General features: G+C 41.5%; 1 protein-coding gene and 2 long non-coding RNA genes across 4 annotated transcripts; 1 reads left to right on the top strand and 2 right to left on the bottom strand.

The window, feature by feature from the left end:
- Window positions 1–786: 786 nt before the first annotated feature.
- LOC144682159 (uncharacterized) lies at window positions 787–6,524 on the bottom strand. The gene is made up of 3 exons (XR_013576958.1): window positions 6,434–6,524; window positions 5,461–5,643; window positions 787–845 (listed from the first exon to the last, which is right to left on the bottom strand). It is a non-coding gene; the product is annotated as an uncharacterized LOC144682159 (long non-coding RNA).
- Window positions 6,525–7,141: 617 nt separating this feature from the next.
- LOC144682158 (uncharacterized) lies at window positions 7,142–14,054 on the top strand. Of its 2 annotated transcripts, none has more exons than XR_013576957.1 (3): window positions 7,142–7,391; window positions 12,888–13,014; window positions 13,100–13,989. It is a non-coding gene; the product is annotated as an uncharacterized LOC144682158 (long non-coding RNA). The 2 variants fall into 2 exon arrangements; XR_013576956.1 differs by lacking the exon at window positions 13,100–13,989 and adding an exon at window positions 13,999–14,054 and having other exon boundaries at window positions 7,146–7,391.
- Window positions 14,055–16,802: 2,748 nt separating this feature from the next.
- On the bottom strand, window positions 16,803–20,046 carry slc10a3 (solute carrier family 10 member 3). Its single transcript, XM_078544522.1, has one exon. It carries the CDS (start codon window positions 19,730–19,732, stop codon window positions 18,353–18,355), a length of 1,380 nt encoding a protein of 459 aa, XP_078400648.1. The 5' UTR covers window positions 19,733–20,046; the 3' UTR covers window positions 16,803–18,352.
- Between the last annotated feature and the right edge of the window lie 294 nt (window positions 20,047–20,340).

The following is a 20,340-nucleotide window of genomic DNA, read 5'->3' as shown; positions in this document are numbered from 1 at the left end:
GCACCCTGATTTTAATGCAAAGTCTTTCTTGTTTTTTTACTGTTTGATTTTTCTGACCCTCATGGGTTATCATTTTATGCCTAGTTCTTTACAGTAAAATCAGATACTACGCATCAATGAATAATACTTGTGATTTATGTAATATAACCTCTGAACTTGTTTGAGTGAAGCCACTCTTTAATCAGGCTCCAGATTAAAAACTCCATTAAATATATGTAATGAATAGGCCGTTAACAACAAAGGCCATCGCATTCTCATGATCAAAACTAAATGCTCTGGAGTTCAGTTGGATTATGAATTTTATCTGAATGTATGCGAGGTACAAGCTATTTAGTAGAGAATGGATAGTAGGTCTTTTGTCTTGTCAACAGACGAGGCTTTGTGGTAAGATTTTGAACACAGAAGGACTAATCAATGCCACTAATGTAAATTAGTAGGTTCCGGTTATGAGGGCGAAAATGTTATGGTTGTAAGAAATAGATGATTTCAAAATTATAACAAAGTACTAAAACTGACTTCAAGAGAATGGAACAAATAACTTTGCCAAGGGATTTATTTAATTTACTGGTGAAAAAGTAGCATCATATAAGGTGTTGAAATGTGAATTACCAGGGTATAAATACATACCTGTGTTCCTCTACTTCATGATGACTAAATTGTCCAATTAGTGTTGCACTGCTGTGAAGTCTGAGGGCTGTATGTTGATGGCTCCTGATGCACTTTCCAACTGCACTGTTGATGGTTCCAAGATAAAGGGGCTTTGCAGGGACCATCTTCACCAAATATAACTGCCGTACCATTGGAATCCTTCTCTCTCTCTTTTGTGGCTGTCTGGTTAGTAGCAGCTATTGAGGAAATGTATTGTTTTCAGATTCAATGATGTATGGCAGTCTATCAGCAAAGTAAAATGTTATGGCGCAGCAGGGTATTCATCCGAATTAAAGTTGTCTTAGTCAGCTGTACAGAGTGGAGCTAGAAGAAACATGCCTTGTTATGTGTATTGTGCAGTTTGATTCTGATATTGTAAATGACCTGGGCTGAACTGATCGATAATCAGAGTTCTGTGTCTCAATACATGATTTCTTGAAGTTTCCAGCATTCTGTTCAAAGATGTCACAAGATCAGAGCCAGCACTTATCTTGAGAGAGTCAAGCTGTGAGGCTGCAAAGAATCAGCTATGCTTTCAATGAAAACATGTTTTATTGATCTGTCAATTTTATTCTAATCCGGGGTATTGAATACAGGAGGTATTTGAATATTAAATGTAATTATAGCGTTTCTCATCGCAGAATGGTGCCTGAATGCACTTTCCATCTTTCCTTTCTGCAGAACATTTTGACTGCCAGCTTGAGGCAAGTTTAGTTCAGATGCCATAAAGCATTTCTTTCCACAGATGGTTCATAACGGCTGCAAAAAACCGACAAGTCAGAGGCTGAGGCATTGAATTCACTGAAAACTCAAAGAGCTGAAACATTCACTCTGTTTCTCTCTCCACAGGTGCTGCCAGACCTGCTGAGTATTTCCAGCATTTTCTGTTTTTATTTCAGATTTCCAGCTTTTGCAGTATTTGGCTTTTGTTTCACTTAAAAAAATGACATAAGCTCAGTAATAGAGAAACAGTAGAGAGGGAGATTCTGACACCAAAGAGTCTTTTCAACTGAGCTAACTTTGTGAAATCCTATGAATGCGGATTACATTTAAAATTATAGACAGGTAAAGCCTCTTTGTATTGCTATATATTTGAAAAGCTTGCTGTATTACTAATTTATCTCCCTGAAATTTTGCCACTGCAACTAAAATGATCTCCATCCCGCTTAGGGAGGGCGGTCAGGCGCTGGTGTGCCTATGTACCCAGGTGGCGACCTTCCGCCTTCAGGCTCTGCAGCGATACCTTTACGTTGAGCCACCTCCAAGACGGTGTGCCCTGGCGACCTATTTCTTCCGCCAAGTGCACGGCCTGAATTATGACATGCAGCTCTTGTTTATAGACCTGAGGGGCCTTCAAGGGTCCTTGCAGGCGTTGCCCGTCTTTTACCAGGGACTGATCTAAGTCTGGAACATGGTCGCCTCGCGACGCAGTTCTCCGCCGTCAGGAGTAGCGGCTATCATCAGAGAGCCACTGCTCAGGAATCCGCCCCTCCGTCCTTTTCAGTGGCTGGCAGAGAGGAGGACTGTGGCTGCCAGGGTGACCAGGATTGGGGACGTGCTGGGTGGCGGAGGAGTGGGCTGGATGCTTCCATAGGAGTTGGCGCGTCATGTGTCCGTGGGCGTCCGGCTCACGGCCAATGCCATCCAAGACCTTAGGACGGTCATGCTTGGCCTCGACGTTATACTGGGTCTCGAGGTGGCCCAGGTGCGCGGTGGTCTTCTGTCTGAGCGTTCCCCTGTTCGGACAGAATTCCACATTGGCCCCAAGCCCCGAACACTCCCTTGGGTGCCGGTGCCCTGCAATATGAGCCGCCTCAGGGAAATGTCCTCCGTGTCCTTTAGCACGGCGTGGAGGAGTTTCCTGTACGGACTGCTGCTGCACTTACTTGCCCTCGCCCGCCTCCCAGACACGCCCTGGCGGGCCTTGTTGCCGTCCGGCGGCGGAGGTCCCCGTTGGGGGGCCCTCTACGGAGGTGTCCTGCTTTCCATCGGGAACCTGGGATGGAGGGTGTTGCATGCAGCAGTCCCCTACAATTGTAGAATGTGTCAGTTCACGGGTTCCCAAGGTACCTGCTCTTTTTGTGGTCATGTGGAGTCCGTGGACCATGTCTATGTTAATTGTTGTAGGCTGCACTCCTTTTTAGTTATTTAAAATACCTTTTATTACTGTTTTGTTTGCACTTCAGTCCCACGCTCCTGATCTACGGACACCCGGTCTGGAGGGGAGCCGGGAAGGAGGAGGACCTCCTCGTGAACCTGCTCCTGGGTTTGGCCAAGTTGGCCATTAACAGGTCCAGGTTGCGGGCGATCAAGGGGGTCGTCCCGCCCAATTGTTTGCCCCTCTTCCACGGCTATGTTCGCGGCCGGGTGTCCCTGGAGAGGGAGCACGCGGTGTCTGCCGGCACCGTCAAGGCCTTCCATGCCCGGTGGGCACCGCGGGGACTGGGGTGTTTTATCGACCCTCTTAACCACATTTTGATTTGATGTTTGTAAGTTTTCTTTAAACTTTGTCTTTGGTTTTACAGCTAACTTGACTTCCACTGCCCCTCACTCTTAACTTCACTTAACAGGACCTTTTCCAGGTTCCTGTTCTTCCTTTGACTAGGTCTCCTAGGGACCATTCTCCTGTTCCATTCTCTGGTTTTGGCTTCTTATTTAGTTTGGGGCTTTCTATCTGTCCCTCTGCTATGCTGCATCTCCTGGCAACTCCTTTCAACTGAACTGCAACTACTTTTCTGTTTTTCTCTGTCTCTGTGGGTCCCTATCTCTGGACCCCTGAGCTAGGCAACAGCACAGTTTTTTCTATCTTGAGTTTGTTTTATCTTCCCTTCAAGAGTCATAAAACCTCATTAGAATGCTGGCATCTTTTAAAATGAAACCAAAACTCAAGTTCCCCCCTTTCTTAACAAACAAATACAGAAATACAAATTAAATTTAAACCTAAAGATATACCTTATTCCTAACACATACAAATACAACTTACTTAAACTCTAGTTCCTAACACTTTTAATAACAGGTGATTACTTAAGAATTAGCAATTTGAGCAATTTAACAGGCTCAAAGCAGGTTACTATCTTAATTTTCAAAAAACTTTCCATTAGCTTACGAATTTCCTTCCCTCCAATTCTGTTCCAAAGTGTTTACTTGAATGTGACATTTTTGGAAATATTTTATAGATCTGGCAAATGCAGTCCAATTTCTTAGTGATATTTGATCTTTCAAGGAATTTACATTATTGCAACATTGTGGAAGATTTAAATCATAAGTAACAATAGTCAACTGGCAATGCATATCCGCATCGAATCTTCTTGGTACCTCTGCTTGTCCTGTAAGAGGGGAAAAGGGAGTGTGTTCATGTATAACTTGCTGAAAGGTTGCGAAGATGTTCATGACAAGTGTGAATGGTACAGAAGAGATGCCACAAATCTGAGGAAGTAATTGAGAAGGCAGTAGCAGGTGCGAAGTGTGAAACAACCAGCAGAAGGAGGTGCAGGACATGCACTGATGGACTGAGCTATTGGTAAAATATATAATCAGAGGTGCCAACCCCCACCATCTCATAAATGGTGCAGACACAATGGGCCAAATGGCCTCCTTCTGTGCTGTAACAATCTATGATTCTGCAAATCAAGTGACAAACTACTAAAAATCAAGGTCAGAGCTCTTTACAGAAACTACTGCATCTGAAAATGCTTTACAAAAACTTTTTAAAAAATCCTAGCTGTTTTCATCACATTGCTCGGCATCTTAGTTTAAGATTAAATTGACAGTGATTGGGATGATTGCTAGTCAAGGGTGATTATTTATTAATATCATTTTGTCTTATATATTAGTTCCATCTTAGGTGTGCCCCTCTAAAAAAAAATAGCACGTTTGTTTGATAAGAAAACCCCAATATATCCTGATTAGTTTATTAGAAAAAACAACAACGAACTTGTGCAACTTGCAGCGACAGTGATGCACAATGCATTTTGAGCATTGCATGCAGTGCATTGCCCCTTTAAGAAACTGCAAAGGTGTGGGGTGATTGAATTGAATAACACTGTGTCTCTTGCCAATGCAAGATGGCCGCAAAGATGGCCACTGATACCCATCTCCGCATGAGCACTTGTTCGGTACGTGCAGAAAACCAAAGATGGATTTTATCCTTCCAAACTTGGATTGTGTCAGGGGCTATTTTAAAATGACAAAAATATCATTGTAAATTGAGGTGGAATGATCAATAAAATGAGTGGAGAACTGCAGTCATACAGTTAAGAGATCACAATATAAATGGGTCCCACAGAGACTAGCTGTAGTATGGACTATGTTATAACCAGTCCCCGGGCGAGGTCCCCCAATTTGTTAACTTCCCTTTGTTATGCTCCTGGGTGAGGAGAGGAGGAATGAGCTGACTCCCTTCTTTATTCAACCCCCTTGGTTGGTTGCAACAAGGCTAATTTAAAAGGGATCTGTTCTACCCCCCACCCTCCCCTCCCCTCCCCCACCATGGATAACTTTTCCCAATCCAAATGTATTTATTTTTTAGAAGGAGCCAATTTAACCAGGCTTTCTTGAGTCAAAGAAAGAGTAACTGAAAAGAAAGAGCTCTGAAGAAGAGTCATACGGACTCGAAACGTTATCTTTGTTTTTCTCTGCACAGAAGCTGTTAGACCTACTGAGTTTTTCCAGCATTTTCTATTTTTGTGACAAAGAAAGAGTAAGTTTATTAGCTACTAAAACCTGAGAAAAATAATAAAAATTCAATACACATACACACAGATCAGAAATGAACAGTTAAGAGTCCAAATAAAACTTTAAAAAAATATATACCCATCTTTGGCTTTGGCTTGTCCGTGAGATGTAGATGGTGGGATGTTGCGGCCGTTAAGTTGGGTGATTCTGCTAGAGCTGACTTTGGCAGTTTTGCATTTGGTTTGGAGATACTTGGTTATGCAGGGTATCAGAAGAGGCTGCCCTATTTCCTTTTTTATTATGGCTTCTACTGAGTCTTACCTCCAGCAACAGGGAGGAGAGAGAGAGAGTTCACCTGCAACTGCAGGAGTGACTAGTTAGTCTTCTTGCGCTGTCAATCTCCTAGCACACATTGCACACACTGCACTGCTCTAACGCTAGCTTTTTAACCCATTTTCCCTGTGTATTCCATGAGGGGGAAATAGTTGTCTTGCAATTATATTAGAACTATTTACATGTTCTGAGATATAAATCAACAGAAGATGGGTTTTTGGGTGAATGTTGAGATGTGCAAATCAGTCCTTTGTCTCTGCAACTACAGGAGATTAAAGTTTGCATCTTTACTATCTCCCTTTCAAGTGTCCCTGCTTGAAGAAGGCCATGACAACTTTTCAGGTACGACATTCCATTTTCTTTCAGGGCAGATCTGTTAGTATAACCCACATAGGAATTTTCCAGAAAGTGCTCACTTTACATTATCAGCCATCTTTTGCTCAGTGTCCTTATTTGTATTTCTTGAAAAACACACAAGTCTTCCTTAAAAATTTCATTATGCCCGTAAGTAACTCATGGCTGTAATCTGCTTTTTCATGACAACTAATGCTAATCCATCCTATTAGTCTGTGTCAACTCTCCCGTTACCTGACAAAATTTTCCAACAACTAAACAAGCAAAAGAGAAAAGGGTAAAGTACAGAAAGAATAACCTATAAACAGAAAATACTGGACAGAATGAGCAGGTCCTGCAGTATGTGTGTGTGTAGAAGCTCAGGTTAATGGGTCAGAATGCAGAACCAGGCCTAGAACTGAAAGCTAAATCCCAGATTCCTCACCAAAGATATAGGGGGGAATTTTCTCCCCTTCGGGCGGGATGGGCGGGAGTGGGTGGGCGCACAGCCAATCGCAGCCCGTGATTGGCTGAGCGCTGCCATTTTATGCAGGCTGGCCAATTAAGGCCCGCCCAGTGTGATGCGCACCCGGAAGCACTCAGCATTGCCTCTGCAGGCGGTGGGGGGGAGAGAGAGTCGGGGCCTGCGCTCTTTTGCGCATGTGCACGAAAGAGCACAGAAATCTCCCTGAGGCACAGAGCTGCCTCAGGGAGATTAATTTGATTCTGAAAGCTTGAAAAAAATAATTAAAAAAATATTCAGACATGTCCCCTCATGTGACAGTGTCACATGAGCTGGGACATGTCAAGGAATGTTAATAAATATTTTTATTAAAGTTATAAACCCTTTATGAAACCTCATCACGCCTGTGGATGAGGTTCCATGAAAAATGCAAAGGCCGCCTGGGCTCCTCACCTGCCCGCCAACCTTAAGCTTGGACGGGCAGCCCTGACAACTGCTTCAATTAGGTGATTAATGGCCTTAATAGGCCTTTGACAATGCGGCAGGCGTGCAGCTGACTCCGGTGAGTGCCCACTGAACTGAAGATCGGAATGACGCACGGTGACGTTGGGACACACGCCTGACATCACCGCGCCTCATTTTACGTGACGTGTGGGGCCCGCCCCCGCAAGCCGTAATTGCTGCTTATCTTCCTTTCTTTCTTTCTTGGTTGCTGCCTACTCCGTTGCTCCCAATGACGTCACGGGGTAAACAATATAACTGCGCATGCACCACGTTGGCAGCAAACACAGCCTTGAGGTAAAGCCTGATTGGAGCTGGTGCTGCTTTCTTTTTGGCGGCCATCGCTGAATGGTCGGCTTAGATGTCAGTCGAAGCATCAGAGAGCCACAAGCTCGACTCCAGTGAGGGAGCGAGGCTCGCAGAAAACCAGATGCTGCAAGTATGCAAACATTTTGAGATTTATTTCAAAAATTGTGACAACCTGGGTAAAACTTAATTTTACTTAGAAACCCCATCTCTTGCCATAAATTTGTTAGTGTTAATGTGTCTGTGTAATCAATAAAAATATATATATAATGATAAAATATATATTCAGCCTTTTGAACATGCTCCCGTAAAAGTTTATCCCTGAAAACACACAATGATAAATCCTTTAAGTGATCATTTTGCCACAATCCAACCTCCTATCTTTGTGACGTTTAAGGATTTATCATTATTGTGTGTTTGCTTTACCCAGTGCAAGTGAATATAGTAGGCAAGGTTGGAGGAAGTACATGCGAATTGCTGTTTGACCCAGGAGGAGTGTTGTGGGGAGAGGTGAATGGGAAGGTGTTATACATTCTGTATTTGCATGAAAAGGTGCCAGAAGAAAGTGGGGGTGGTATAGATGATGGAAAAGTGAACTAGGGTGTCATGAAAAGCAAAATACTGCAGATGCTGGAGATCGGAATTAAAAACGGTAAATACTGTAAAATCTCAGCAGGTCAGGCAGCATCGGTGGAGAGAGAGTCAGAGTTAACATTTCTTCAGTTCTGAAGTAGTCATATCGGACTTGAAACGTTAACTCTGTTCCTCTCTCCACTGATGCTACCAGACCTGCTGAGTTCTTCCAGCACTTTTTGCCACAAGGCTAACTTGTTCTCTCCATGTGCGCTGACTGACCTGCTTTGTGTTTCCAATATTTTCAGTTTTGGATTTTTTCAGCCTCTGTAGGTTTTTGCTACAGCAGTAGGATTGACTTGCACTGTTTAAAAAAATAGTGATTTTCCTGGTGTTTTACCATCTTACTTTAAGGAAAAAGGTTTAAAATGGCAAATATATAATCCTGGAACTGACCAAGGTTCAAATGCATGTTGCCTTCCACCCCCACCCTGATATTTTTAGCAAACAAAGCTCCCATTGTCTGAAAAGCTTTGCATCATATATAACACCTTTGTGTTGACTGAACCACCCAGCTAAGCTAAGCTATGAATTGTTTGCCTCCAGGCCTTTTGGGCTATTACATCAGCACACTGCTTTTCTTTCTATGCCATGACCTCCACTATTATGAAATGTACTTTGTGTGCTCTGTGCTGCAATTTTGAGTGTTGAATCCCCAAAGCAAGCTATAATTTGGAATGTAATAAAGCAAGCCTCTGAGAAGACATTGTGTGACAGCCGATCATAATGGGAAACTTGTGTGAAGTAATGAATGAAGATAGCAGAGTTTGAATTGTTGTTTGTGGCATAACCCAAGGATAAAAAAATTAACAATGAAAAGTATTTTTAATAACTTAGGTGTGGTATACTAGAAGACAGTAGCATCGCAAATTTATTCCACTCATTTGGGACCTTTGGTACCACAGTTACATTTTCATGATTAGAATAAGCTTGGTATTAGCAGGGTTGCCACCTTTGTCTTGTTCAGGGCAGGGTCATTTTATTTTATTTCCTTCCATGGGACAGGTGTATGACCCCTCCCACCAGCCTGTCTTAGATTAGAAATCTATATGGAACTGTAGACTTAACCATTTCTTAACATTCTCAATAGCTTAAATGGAAGCTATGATAAAGTTGTTCATGATGCAGCAGATCATTATTCAATAGGAAGTGTACTGTAATCCTGTTATCGTCTACACCCCTCCTGTCTCTAGCTGCCAAATATCCCCATCACTACAGATTCTTCCACTGAACTACTTAGAGAGTATGAAGGACTAAATACATTGTTTTTATTTATCAAACTATTTGCACATCAGTTTACTTCTATAGTTGAATCTAATCCCCACCTCAATTTTAAAGGAAGACTTTGCTAAAGGTATCGGAAAGGTCTCAAGTGTTACCTCTTAATTCTTAAGACAGACTTGTTGAATCCTGTAGATTTTGTTCTAAAATTAATCATGATCATAGATTACTTACAATAACTTACGAGAATGATGGTCCTAATGTGATGCCATTAAGAATCAGGACTCAGTACCTCTCACTTAGTTGTGTTTCTTGTTGAATCCTGTGGATTTCATCATAAAATTGGTAATTTTATGAGAAACCTCCAAAAACATGGCCTGTCATAACTAATGCCACTGACTCAGATATCTAGACCATGGACAAACTCAAGTATTTTTTCATCCAGCAAATCAGATAAAATTGTTTTTGGTGTATACTCTTATGCACAACAATAGCACAGCTCACACTGAATAATATCCATTGGAACGTGTAACTTTTAAACAGCTGCACAGCTGTTAGCAAGAGTGGAAATTAGTCAAGTGGAAACTATTTCATGGCAATGTCTGCATCATGAAGCCAGCTGAACAAAAAAAAATGCGTTCGTTTTGTCTCAATCAAATTTCAAATGGTAATGGGTTCTTCCATGGGTATTACACAGGATGTTCCACCGATGGATCCTAGAATTCCTTAGTTGCTGCGGACACCAATTATTTTGTGCAGAGGGTAGTGTTATATTAATCTCCCATCCATTATCTCAAACTGTAATGGTGGTAGGTTCATCTATTTTTTTCCTCTAGGATTGACAATCAAACAACATTCCATTTTGGTTGACATAATTTCAAATGGTGAACCTTTATTTTATGCTTTTCTTGTGATTGTTCAGTAAAGCAATAGCACTTGGCACTGACCTTGAAGAAAGCCTCGCTGAGAGATCTAGTGATCTCTGTGGCAAGAACTTTAACTCTCTCTGAATTAATTGCAGAGTATTTAGTGGCAATTCCCAGCATCGAACTGTAGTGATTTCATCAAGCTTACCGCCACCTTCTCAAGGACAATTGGGGATGGACAATAATTGCTGGCCTAGCCAGCTACATCCACATACCATGAAAGACTAAAAAGCTGTCCAACTAGCCAATCACATTGAAGAATTCTCACAGGCAGCCAATCAGGAAATGAACTGCATTAATAATCAAATCACTTTTAAAAAATTTTACAAAGATCGAAAGATTGGACATACACATGATGTTAAAGTAGAAGCTGAAATATCATGAACAAAAAAAAATCTAGTTCAAAAAATTAGTAATCAATCATAATGACCATAAGATGTAGGAGCAGATGTAGGCCATTCGGTCCATTGAGTCTGCTCCGCCATTCAATGAGATCATGGATGATCTGATAATCCACAACTCCACTTTCCTGCCATTTCCCCATAACTTTTGATTCCCTTACTGATTAAAAATCTGTCTATCTCAGCCTTGAATATGCTTAACGACCCAGCCTCTACAGCCCTCTGCAGTAAAGAATTCTACAGATTCGTTATCCTCAGAGAAAAATTTCTCATCTGTCTTAAATGGGCGATCCCTTAGTCTGAGATTATGCCCTCTAGTCTTAGACCCTCCCACAAGGGGAAACAACCTCTCAGCATCTGCCTGTCAAGCCCCCTAAGAATCCTACAGGTTTCAATAAGGTCGCCTCTCGTTCTTCTAAACCCCAATGAGTACGGGCCCAACCTACTCAGCCTCTCCTCATAAGAAAATCCCTCCATATCCAGGATCAACCTAGTGAACCTTCTCTGGACTGCTTCCAATGCCAGTATATCTTTCCTCAGATACGAGGACCAAAACTGTTCACAATATTCCAGGTGTGGTCTAACTAGTGCCTTGTCTAGTTTTAGCAAGACTTCCCTATTTTTATACCTTACTCCCTTTGAAATAAAGGCCAACATTCCATTTGCCTTCCTTATTACCTGCTGAACTGGTATGCTAGCATTTTGTGATTCATAACAGAGAATGGATACTCCATTGAGAAATTTAACAACATTGAACAAAAAATTATTTTCTCAGGGCAGGGGCAGGAAAGGAGAGGTCTTCAACAGCACAGCCTCGGGTGTAGCAGTGAATGACAGGTTGCAACGTCACAATTTTGGCATTAAGCCGCCCACACACTAAATCCTGAAGTTGCTGTCATATTCAGAGAAGTAATGAGAGCAAATGCTGATTGTACTTGTGCACAGCAAGCTCCCACAACCAGCACTGTGATATTGACCAGATGATCTGTTTTTGAGATGTTGCTTGAGGGATAAATATTGAGCAGAACATCAGGGAGAACTCCCCTGCTCTTCTTCAAAATTGTGGCATGGGATCTTTGTGTCCATCAGAATGTGAAGATGGGGCTTGGTTTAATGCCTTATCTGAAAGATGGCACCTTCAACAGTGCAGCACTCTCTCAGTACTACACCGGAGTGTCAGCCTAGAGTTTTGTGCTCAAGTCTCATGAATCCATAACCTTCTGACTCAGAGACGAGTATGCTACCAACTGAGCAATGGGTGATACCTATAGTGCTACACACAAGTGCTCTGGGATCTGGAGTACAGTTGTAAAGTTTAGATTTAAACCAGTAAACTTTTCTAAAGCATATTGTTCTAAAAGAAGTAAATCAGGGCAAGCATGACTACTTATAAACTACAGAAGCCAATTAGATGGGTGCAAATGCTTACAAAGTTTGGGCTCCAGCTTAATGACTGCTTTTCTTTCTCCTTTAAAAAAATAATTTGTATTACTATCAAAGTATTGACAAGAGGTGAATGGATACTAATCATAGGACATTATGGGTTATATTTTTTAGAAATATCTTCAGCTTATCCAACCAAAGCCTGATTCTAAGCATAAGCTTTAAAATGAATTAAAATTATGAACTATACTAAGCACTGAATAACTTCAATTGTAAAGTAGATCAAGAGTGTTGGCTAATTGAGTGATTACCGAAGCTCGAGGAACAGCAGATCATTTTTGATCATGCAATTCACACCCTTCTGGTCTTAAAATTGAGCACAAAAACTTCAGATAATACCTGCTCGCATTTTCTCAGAAAGCAGGTGCTACATTTACATCTCCTCTGGCGCATTTTTTTTTGTTTATTTTCTTGTTCCATTAACACCTCTTTTAATAAAATGCAGCAAACATTCAACCCGTCAGGCATGGTCTGTGCAGAGAGGAGAAACAGAGTTAATACCTCAGGTTGATGGCCACACCATTTGCCTTGCACCATCATCCAAGTCATTCCTGCCCTCTGCCCAATCACAGACCATCTCTTTTGTTCTTTCTCCCCTGACCACCTCCCTGCCTCATTTCTTGGCTCTGCACTTACTTAAAAACTATTGGCTGTCTTTATTTGCATCACAAATGGGTTGAAGTAGGTTTATGTTTGGCTCCCTTGGAGGACAAGATACACCAACCAGTTTGGCTGCAATGTGTCATTTGATCCAGTCATAGGCTGGCTCCCCAGAGGGCTCAGCCCCATCCTATACAGGTGCACTTGCACCCAACAATCAAACCTTGTGGTCGCGAACACTCCTATAATCTATTAAATCTCTTAATTAGTTGGGTCCAATTTTAACTGTCCCTAGTTGGTGGGAATCAAGATGGGGAGGGGGCAGTTAAAATATTGGGGGTCGTTTATCTCCACTGATTCTGCTTCTTTGCATCCATATTCCAACATTAACCTGTTCTTTTAAAGCAGCGAACAGGGCATCCACAAGATGTCAGGATGTCCCACAATATCATCAGGAACCAATCTCCCAACTTCAAACTGAGGTCTGAACAAGAGACGTAAAGTTGTGGGCAGCCGGATCCTGGGTCAGGAGGTAAATCTTACATTTATTTTTCAGGTTTCCATGTGTGTCACTTATCAACAGGACCCATTAACTGTCTCTCTTTCTCTCTCTACAGTTGCTGCTTAAAGGTGCCAGCCCTCTGTTCATATTGCTAATCATATTGACCAATTCAGCTAACATTAGGCCTCATGGAGAAGTTTAGACAGTTTATAATAGTTTTATAATAATGAGAAGAAATTACAACCATTAAATCATTTCAGGGTCTATTGCTATACATACAGAACAAAAATTACTATGAAATCCTTTAGTTTTAAGTTGCAGAGCAGACTGCATCACACTATGAAGCAAGTAACTGCACATATGTATTTATTTTAAAATGGTGATTTGCACTTTTTGCTTCTTGCACTTAAATATTTGAAGTGTGTGGATTTTTGCAACTTTAACTGTTGTACTGTAGACATGTATAGCTTATTTTTGGTGTCTTTTCTTCAGTGGGGCTCCAGCACCCTCCTTGTAGAGCCACCCAATTAATCTTAGGAAGAGGAGTAGGCCATTGACCCTGTGGTGCCATTAGATCATGGCTGATATGTATGTTAAATTCATCTACCCACCTTGGTTCCAGTCTTTTCTTTGTGGAAAAACAAATAATCCTAAAACAGCAGCTATACATTGGCTGAGCAATTAAGAAGGGCTTTAAAGTGTCAGTTTGGTTCAGTTGGCAGTACTCTTACCCCTAGATCAGAAGATTATGGATTCAATCCCCACATCAGATCACAAAAGGCCTAATCTTGGTCAATTCCCCAGTGTGTTACTGAGAGTATGCAACATCATTAGCAGTGCCATCCTTTATCACAGCCAAGGTGTATGTCTGGGCTTAGATACAAACAGAAAATGCTGGAAATACACAGCAAATCAGGCAGCATCTGTGGAGAGAGAATTTTTCTCCCACCCAGATTCCAGCAGCCATAGGATTTGGCTTTTGTTATGTCTGAACTGCTTATGTTAATGATTCAGGTGGATATTACCAATCTCCAGCACTACTTGAAGAGGAGCAAGGGGAACTCCACCCATTCTGGCTAACATTCCCCTCTCAACCAAGACTACTGAAAAAAACAAACAAATGGCTGTCCCAATAGTTATGGGACATTCCTGAAGCAGAACTCTCTGCCTACACAACAATAACTTCAACATGAAGTTCATTTGGCAAAGGCACTTCCAGATAATGAGAAGAGGCACATTATAAATACTATGTATATTGCCAGAGAAAACTCTTGTACCATGAAATTAAAGGATGGCAAATATGCATATTCACGAGCTAGAAAGAAACTGGTTTTGTTAAGATTAGAATAGGCAAACTAGAACTCCAACATCTGTTGTTGTGACTGTTATTCAAATAAACTAGTTCAAGCTTGAGCCATAGATCAGTGATTCAACCATGTACAGAAACAGGAAATTTCAGGAAAAACAGAAAAAAAAAATCTAAAAGAAAAAAAGAACTTAATCCTCTGCTATGCAGAATGTAAAACACTAGCTCAATACTGTTTTCAGTGAAAAAAGAGACCATTTTTCATTCCTACAAATGTTGTTCTAGAATTTATTTTTGCAAATTGAGAAACCAGCAGTAAGGGCCACACTATATAGTGCAAAACAAAAACAGAAATACCTGGAAAAACTCAGCAGGTCTGGCGGCAGAGAAGAGCAAAGTCAAACATTTACCAAAATTGAAAATAGTAAAAGAGGAAACTGGTATATTAGGAAGCTGCGTTTGGGTGATCAAGAAAAGGCTGAAAGCAAAATAAAACACTTCCTTTTTAATATTTACTGATTTGGTCAAAAAAAAATGTTTCCCTCTACCCACAATGCTGTGTCACAAAATCCATTTCACTTATTCCCCTGAGCAAAAGAAACTGCAAGATTTTTTAAAATTAAAAAAATGGGAAATTAGACAGTATTTTAGTGAATAGCAGACAAAATACTTCCTTTAAACAGAATGATGTGATCAGTTCATCACTTTGGCATGACAAGGTACATACTATGGGTTTAACAACTCTTTAATCCCCAATTATCTTACTGAAGTTATTAGTGCTTTGATTACACAAAACACAATTATTTTTGAGTGATTCAGAAATAATTAACTGGAAATAACACACACAACTGAGATCAGTCATCACCAGTAAAAAAGTAATCAGTTTTGAATGTACTTAAATTGAAAAGAAAAAACATCTTGAAGGCATAAGTGCAACTACATCTGACTCCACAGCAAAAAAAAATGTTTATGCACTTCTTTAAGCAACCAGTTATTTTATGACTCTTATCCCTCCCTGGGGTAAATTGACACTTCTTCCCACAGGAACAGCTTTTGCGTACAGCTCAAGATGGGTTATAGTTTGGCTGGCTGATTTGCTATTGTGCATGTAATTAATCAGGCACGTAATGAATGTAGCAAACTGATTACCAACATATGTATGAAACCAATATACTGAAGTGAAGTTACTTTTCTTTCTCTTCATCAAAAGTTTCAACTATCCTGCAACATCTGTTAACAGCAACAAAATGCTCAACAGCGCGATAACCCTTTGCCAACAATCCATTTTATATATACTATAATTAAGTAAATTAGCCCACTCATTATGTACACAGCCTGAAATCAGTAGCAGTTTACTGATTACATACAATTTAGTTTAAAAGTTTATTGGTATTTTATTGCAGGCTTTCACAAAAGGAGATAGTAACGAGACTTGGCAAAAAAAAAGGTGTTTTTATCATCAATTTACACATTAAATAACTAATTTAAGATTGAGGAAAATTAAGCCACATCAAATGGTACTGCACAAGAGACCATTCAGCCCATCATGCCTACACCAGCTCTTTGCAAAGTTTACCAAATTAGTCCCATTCCCCAGCAATTTTTTTTTCCTTTAAGTATTGATCCAATTCCCTTTTTTAAAGTTATTATTGAATCCGCTTCCACTCTGTCACCACTGGAAATAGTTTCCCCTCACTTACATTAATATAGTGCCTATCGCTACCTCAGGACACCTAAAAGTGCTTCCCAGTCACGCAGTATACTCACCGTTGTAATGCGAGCAATAAGAGGACTAAAACAAATCAGATTTGGTTTCTCAGCACAAATATTTACTAAACAAACATGGGCAACTGCAGAACGCACACTACAAAATGGATTCTGAAATGTTGTTTACAAAATAAAATGTGTTTCTTTCAGCCAGCATTCAGTTAAAGCTTTCTTCAGTGGAGTAAGTGAATACTGTTAAGCAGAAATATAGTCTGAACTCAACTATCTAGAACAAATGAAGGATGTTGCCTGGACTGGAGAGTTTAAGTTATGAGTAGAGATTGGATAGACTGGGGTTATTTTCCCTGGAGCAGAGGAGATTGAGGGGGGACATGATTGAGGTGTATAAAATTATGGGGGGCATAGGTAGGGTAGACAGGAAGGACCTTTTCCCCTTGGTGAAGATATCAATTACCAGGGGGTGTAGATTTAAGATAAGGGGCAGGAAGTTTAGAGGAGATGTGAGGAAGAATTTTTTCACCCAGAGGGTGGTGGGAATCTGGTACTCACTGCCTGAAAGGGTGGTAGAGGCAGAAACCCTCATAACATTTAAGAAGTATTTGGATGTGCACTTGCAATGCCATGGCATACAAGGCTATGGGCCTAGTGCTGGAAAATGGGATTAGAATAGTTAGGTACTTGTTTAACTGGCGCAGACTCGATGGGCCGAATGGCCTTTTTCTGTGCTGTCGACCTTTACGACTCTTAATTCTTATGTATCTAAAAAAAAATGCACATGCCAAACTGTCAATCAAGCCAATTTTAATCAAATGATTACATGAGTTAACCCCTTTGATGCCCAGATGCAGTTACATTGTTTTCAAGTCTAGCCTCAAGACAGGATCCTTTCTTCTTTTTAAGCACAAAAGTAGAACTGAGATAAAAATTACATGTAGAAAGTGGAGCATTAATCAAAGTTGAAACATGTATAGGTAACTTCCCTTGTAGTCTTTGGTGAGGTAGCTGATCTCAATCAGGATAGCGGTAGTGGCATTACAATTAGCCTTAATATTTGGGAGCTAGGGAATTGTTGGGGTGGGGGTGGAAAGAGGGGGCAGTCTTCTCCTGAGGCAAACAGGAGTGAGAGATCACTGAATAGCGTCCCTGTATACAGACCTTGGGCTTGGTAGTGATCCCTAAACAGTTGAGCCATCTGACTTTCCCATGTTCAGCCTACACAAGTAGCACAGCCACTTGGGTAAGGCATCAGAAACTGTCAAATGCGAGAGGAGGATGGGAAGAAGTGGGGGTAAAATCCTTTTTAACCAAAAACATTTCATTCTAATTCAAGAGGAAAAAGCATTACAAAAGGCATTTCTTTTAAATACCATAACATTGAAGCCTAAGCACTAAGGTGAAAACAAATTACAAGATGCTATTAGTAGAATCTACTACAGAAGATGTTCATTAAAATGAGATTTCACTCAGCATGAGGACAACATGCAAGCCATTGTCCTTTCAACTGTGACCAGGTGAACGAAGAATTGAGAGTAGTCCAAGTACACATATATATTTAAAATAAATACCCAAGTCTAATTCAGTTTATTCTAACATTAGCTTTTATCACTATTTTGATTCTGCAGAATGGCAATATTAATAGCAGTTATTAACTTGTAAATCATAAATTCTAGACATCATAGGATCAGAGTGTAAAATTCAAAAATCTGTGTGCATTCTCATAAAAAGGACATCTCTATATTTATCAGTCACTGCTGGCCACAGGTGGTCAGGTAACAAATACAGTGCACAGGACTCCAACTAATGAAGCGTAACAGGGAATGCTGCTCAAGACCATCATTTTAATTTATTCAATGAGATACTGAAATGCATAGAAGCCTCTTTATAATAGTTAGACAACAACGTGGTAGAATATTTTCCCCTCTTTGACAGATCATACACACCTGAAAATAATACTGGAGGCAACAACTCTTATTGCAGATGGCACACACAAAAAAAAATTCACAACAATAGAGTTAAATTTTAACTTTTTTTTAAAGACAAAATATGTTACTAAAGAAATGAAGTCACACACAATTGCCAATTCCACTGAAATTTGAAACTAGATGCAAAGTAAAGGCTTTAAAAATATTACTGCACCAGAAGTTCAGCAATTGAATTGCTGTGCATTTTTCAGCAGAAAAGCAAGACAGTGGCTCATTTCAGAAGACCGTGTAAACATATCAAATTGCCGCAGTAGCCATATACTCTCATTTTAGAAAATAGCTCAATACAAAAATATTCAAATATATTTTGCAGTGCAGGGAACTTGGTTTCTTTCGAGCAAACTCAAAAAGATTAGGACTTAAAGTCGTTTTCTTCTGAACTTGGCCTGAGGTTCTTGTAGATAAGATGAAGGATCACAAGCAGCAGCATTTCAGAAGTGCTACTCAGAGCTACTATAAATGGAGCCTGTGAGGCGAAGTCTGCTTCGATGCGGCGGAAGGACAACTGGAGTACAGCAAGGGCGAGCAGACTATTTTGGACTCCAATCTCTATACTGACTGTTTTGCACAAAGGAACAGGTAATCTCAAGCAATAAGCCATGAGATGTCCAATGAGCAATCCAAACACAGGAACAGCAACTCCAGCAAGAATGATTTCCTTATGAACATTGTAAAGTATGGCTGCTCCCATCTGGTAAGCCATGAAGAGTCCTCCAATGATTAATATAAAACTGAGGGGTCGAATGAGTAAAAGTAAGAACTTGCTGACCCGTGGCAATTTATACTTGATTAACATTCCTGTTGAAATGGGAATAGCTATAAACAGCAACGTTATCAGAATCTTAGTAAAGGGCACATGCAGCGTTTCATGAACATTGAGAATATGGGTGTAAATCGTGGATGAAAGTGGCATCATACCAGTTGCGACCACAGTCGATATCAAGGTCATGGAGATGGCAAGGGTCACATCCCCTCCTAGAAGCAGACTGTAGAGGTAGCCTCCACCTCCTCCCGGCGTAGAGCAAGTAATTATCAGCCCAAGGGAAAGGGCTTTGGGCAGGGAGAAGATCTTCGACAAGGTATATCCATACAAGGGCATCAAGAGAAACTGCCCAATAACTCCTAGAATGACAGGATGTGGTTGCTTCAGAAGACCTCGGAGGACTGCCACTTCCACTTTACAACCAAAAGCACACTTATTGATAAAAATCAAAGGCAAAAGGAAATAAAGGAGGGGGTTCTGAGAGAAATGGGCCAGGCTAGTGTAGCCTAGAACATCATCATTGGGCAATACTTTGATAACATAATCTCTTCGTTCTTCCACGGTGAATGGCGCAACCCTGGTGACATCCAGAAGCCGGATTAAGAGAGGCGCGGTCCCGGCCAGCCCCGATTTGATGCTGACAATGTAACTTTTCACAAATCCGATGGTCTCCGCGTCGCTGACGTTGATCACGGTCAGGACATCTGGGTCCAGGGACTGGACCAGCAGTCTGCTACCATCCTTCTCCCGGCCGCTGCCATAACGACTGGAAACCACAATGATACCCTTGGTATTTTCGGGAAACTCGAATTCGGTCGAGGTGCCGTCCCCGATGCTCACATAGTAGAGGGCTGCCGCCGAGCTGTTCGACTCCACAAGGCAGCAAACCCGGCCGAGCAGCAGCAGCAGCAGGAAGAGCAGCGCCGGCTTCATAGCGGCCATCCACAGCACCCTGGGGCGGTCCCGCATCTCCGCCGCTAACTTTCCACTGCGTCAATCCGCCCAGACAACAGGGAGAGCGGGATTGGGGCAACTGGGGAGGGTTGGGAAGCGGTGAGAGTCCGCCCAGCCCGCCGCTCTCTGCTCCTGCTCCTCCAGCACTCGGGGGATGGAGAGGCTGAACCCGGGTGCACTGCAGCCCCGGCACCCGGAAACCAGCAGCATGTACCCGGCCAGGCAGAGAGTGTGTGTGTTTACCAGCTCTCGCCCCTTTCTCTGAGAACTTCCTTCCGGCACAGCTTCAGCGCTGGGAGCTTTCACTTTAATCCACTCACTCACTCAGTCAGTGTATGTTTGAACTCAGCTGCTGGGAGAATCTCCACCCACCCTCAACACAATCCAAAATACTCCCAATGCAAAGCCCAGACTCCAAACCGACAAATAACCTTGTTCATCTTTAAAAGGATGTCTCCCCCCCCCCCCCCCCCCCGCCACTACCCCTTCGATTATTGCTCCCTCGAGTTTTCACGAACCGACCATGTCGCTGTGCCAGTGTTTATCCCCAATCTGTCACCATTTCTCCTCTTTGTCGATGCTTTCTTATGCACTGACTCAATGGGAGCCGCCTTTCGCCTCAG

The sequence above is a fragment of the Cetorhinus maximus genome, chromosome 6 (genome assembly GCF_964194155.1).
Source record: "Cetorhinus maximus chromosome 6, sCetMax3.hap1.1, whole genome shotgun sequence".
Classification (NCBI taxonomy): domain Eukaryota; kingdom Metazoa; phylum Chordata; class Chondrichthyes; order Lamniformes; family Cetorhinidae; genus Cetorhinus; species Cetorhinus maximus.
Note: the sequence above shows the minus strand (reverse complement) of the source record. Positions and strands in the feature narration are given on the sequence as shown.

Bases quoted from the DNA above. Each gene is read 5' to 3' on its own strand.
- slc10a3 (XM_078544522.1), bottom strand. From the start codon at position 19,732: ATGCGGGACCGCCCCAGGGTGCTGTGGATGGCCGCTATGAAGCCGGCG.